Source organism: Octopus bimaculoides, chromosome 27, assembly GCF_001194135.2.
Source record: "Octopus bimaculoides isolate UCB-OBI-ISO-001 chromosome 27, ASM119413v2, whole genome shotgun sequence".
NCBI classification, from domain to species: domain Eukaryota; kingdom Metazoa; phylum Mollusca; class Cephalopoda; order Octopoda; family Octopodidae; genus Octopus; species Octopus bimaculoides.
This window is the reverse complement of record NC_069007.1, coordinates 17,210,204-17,213,601: the sequence shown is the minus strand read 5'-3', so window position 1 is coordinate 17,213,601 and position 3,398 is coordinate 17,210,204. Positions and strand designations below refer to the sequence as shown.

At 39.1% G+C, this 3,398-nt stretch overlaps 1 protein-coding gene across 1 annotated transcript in view; it reads left to right on the top strand.

Moving 5' to 3' along the window:
- Positions 1 to 3,398, top strand: part of LOC106878743 (probable hydrolase PNKD) — a 98,049-nt gene that overhangs the window by 43,735 nt on the left and 50,916 nt on the right. Inside the window, exon 2 of the mRNA XM_052977146.1 lies at positions 1,544 to 1,659. Within this exon, the coding sequence (XP_052833106.1) occupies positions 1,544 to 1,659 (116 nt within the window). The remainder of the gene's footprint in view (positions 1 to 1,543; positions 1,660 to 3,398) is intronic.

Here is a 3,398-nt window from a genome sequence, read left to right as displayed (position 1 = left end):
TATATATATATATATATATATATATATATATATATATATCATGGCTGTGTAATAAGAAGTTTGTCCCACCTCCAACAGCTTGACAACCAGTGTTGGTATGTTTTCGTCCCTATAGATTAGCAATTTAGCAAAAGAGACCAATAGAATGAATACTAAGCTTTTAAAAAATAAGTACTGGAGTGGTTTGTTTGACTAAAATACCGATACACACACACACACACACACACACACACACACATGCATATATAAACACACACATGCACTAACTAGCTCTATGACAAACTAAAGTATTCACAATCGTTTGTGTGTGTAACTTTGTGTGTTCATATATGTGCACTCCCCTCCTATACATGCACAAATAATCAACAAACACAGTTTCATTTTCATTGCATTGACCTCTTACCTTTCTGCAATAACTATCATTAGCTAGGAGACTGCCTGCACATATGGTGGTTGTGGTGGTGGTGTTGTGGTTGGCGGTATGTGTTTACATGCTGAAAGACTGTCTCTCTGTTACATTCAACAACTATACAGGTCTCTGTTATTTCAACTGTGTTATCTTTTATCTGTTTTAGTCCATACTAACGTTAACACTTATAATTTGTAATACTAGTTTAATTGACTTAACTGATGCTGTGACTATTCACAAATATAAGACATTCTAACTTTTTTTTTTTTTTTAAAAAGTAATTTTTAAAATTCACACTGAAATCTGCAGCAGAAGAGGAAAAATTCCAAAACAAAACAAAAAAAAGACACTACTGATGTTGTTGTTGTTGTTGTTGTTGGTGTCTTGATTGAGCAAGTCTTCTAATGAAATCACATTCCAGTTGTGACAAATCCTCTTTTTGTATATCCAGAACAATTATTTATTATCCAGTGTGTTTGTGTGTGTGTTTGTATGAGTTTTACTTCAGTCCTGCTGTACTGTGTCTTGAGAGCAAGTGTCTTCTACTATAGTTCTGAACTGACCAATGCCTTGTGAGTGAATTTGATAGATGGAAACTGTGTGGAAGCTTCTTGTGTATGTGTGTGTTTACAGTCGGCCAAAGCTTCCATCACCTCCCCAGGCGTGATTGGCCCTTCGCAAGACTCCGCATCCAACCCCGAGATACATGGCAGACCGGCAAGAAAGTCCTCAAGGGCTCTCCCACCATCAGGACCGCATAAGCTCACTCCCTCCATCAAATCATATTACCTGTACAGGTGCACCATGTGCTACATGTCAGATGATGAAATGATCACACAGCAATGTGAAACGAAGTGCTTTGCTCAAGAATACAATGCAATACCCGGTCTGGGAATTGAAACCACAATCATACAATCATGAGTGCAACACCCAAACCACTAACCTGTGTGTTTTCATATATATATATAAATATATACAAACATTCATATATACATACATACTTACAAACATGCATACATACGTACTACATACATACATACATACACACATGCACATAACCACATATATAGACCCCAAGTCTTCTATTTTGTAAGCATCTATTTATCTTGACTCTTTGGTTTTATATCTTTCTAGATATTTTCTCTATACCAAGACACGTATTGGATATTTTTACCATCGCCGAGAAATCACAAGATACGCACAAGAACATCCAGATGGCCATTCCAAATGTCATGCAACAGAATTCATGGGTTAGTAAGATTAATTAAATCTAGTTAATATTTAATCTTTTATCTTTTAATCTAGTTTATCTTTTACTTTTATCTTTTACTCGTCTCTGTTGTTGGACTCCAGCCATGCTAGAGTGACACCACTTGAAGGATGTTAGTCAAACAAATCAACCGCAGTACTTATATATACATATGCACATATATGTATATATGCACATATATACATATGTGTGTAATCATCATCATCATCATCGTCGTTTAACGTCCGCTTTCCATGCTAGCATGGGTTGGGCGGTTTGATTGAGGACTGGTGGATCAGGAGGCAACACCAGGTTCCAATCTGATTTGGCAGAGTTTCTACAGCTGGATGCCCTTCCTAATGCCAACCACTCCGAGAGTGTAATGGGTGTTTTACGTGCCACCTGCACAGGAGCCAGTCCATTGGCACTGGCAACGATCTTGCTCGAATGTCTTTTCACGTGCCACTAGCATCTTCATCATCAACATCATCATCATCATCATCATCATCATCATCATCATTAACGTGAAGAACTGGTAGAATTGTTAGCATGTCGGGCAAAATGCTTAGAGACAATCTTTTTCTGATTCTCTACAATACAAGTTTGGCTGGTGTCAACTGCGCCTTTCGGGGTTGATATAATCAATTTCTCCCTCTCTTGAAAAACCGCTGGTCTTATACAGAAATTAGAAAGAATCATCATCATCATCATCATCATCATCATCACCATCACCATCATCACCATCGTCATTGTCATCACTGTCGGCGTTGGCGGCATTAAAGCAGTGAGCTGGCAGAATCGTGAGCATGCTGGACAAAATGCTTATTGGTATTTCGCTCGTCTTTACGTTCTGAGTTCAAATTCTGCCAAGATTGCCTTTGCCTTTCATCTTTTCAGGGTCCACCACGAAATAAGTACCGGGCTTAGCACAGGGGTCTGTTTAACTGATTAACTCCTTCCCTGCAAAATTTCAGGTCTTATCTCTATATCTGAATACCATGTCTTGACCATGAACTGAACAGACCTAATGACAACTTATGACCTGCTAACCTCTATCTATCTCTCTCTTTCTCTCTCTCTCTCTCTCCCTCCCTCTTTCTCTATCTCTCCTTCTCTATCTCCCTCTCTCCCTCCCTCCCTCCTCCCTCCCAAAAACTATGTACAGAATGAAATACAGATTATAACAATGTTCAACCATAAAGACTGACTTTGACATGCCATAAGACTTGGTCACAGGCTGTTAGTTAGGAACTCTGATAATTTCATATCAATTATCAGAGCAAGCTTTTAAATATGGGTGAAAATTTATCAACAAGAGACCATTTAATTAATTAATTATTGAGTCGTTATATAGGTTTGGCTTACTGGAGTGAGTGAGGTAGGGAGTAAGGCATAATAATGTATTGTATTATAGGGGGGACACAGTTTCAATGTAGTTCTCGGGGATATTCAGCGTGACACAGAGTATGACAAGGCTGACCCTTTGAATTACAGGTACAACAGAAGCAGGAAGAAAGAGTGAGAGAAAGTTGTGGTGAAAGAGTACAGCAGGGTTCACCAACATCCCCTGCTGGAGCCTCGTGGAGCTTTAGGTGTTTTCGCTCAATAAACACTCACAACACCCGGTCTGGGAATCGAAACCGCGATCTTATGACCGCGAGTCCGCTGCCCTAACCACTGGGCCATTGCACCTCCACTTTTAGAATAGTAACTTTGGTAAATGAAGTTTGCTTCAGCTTA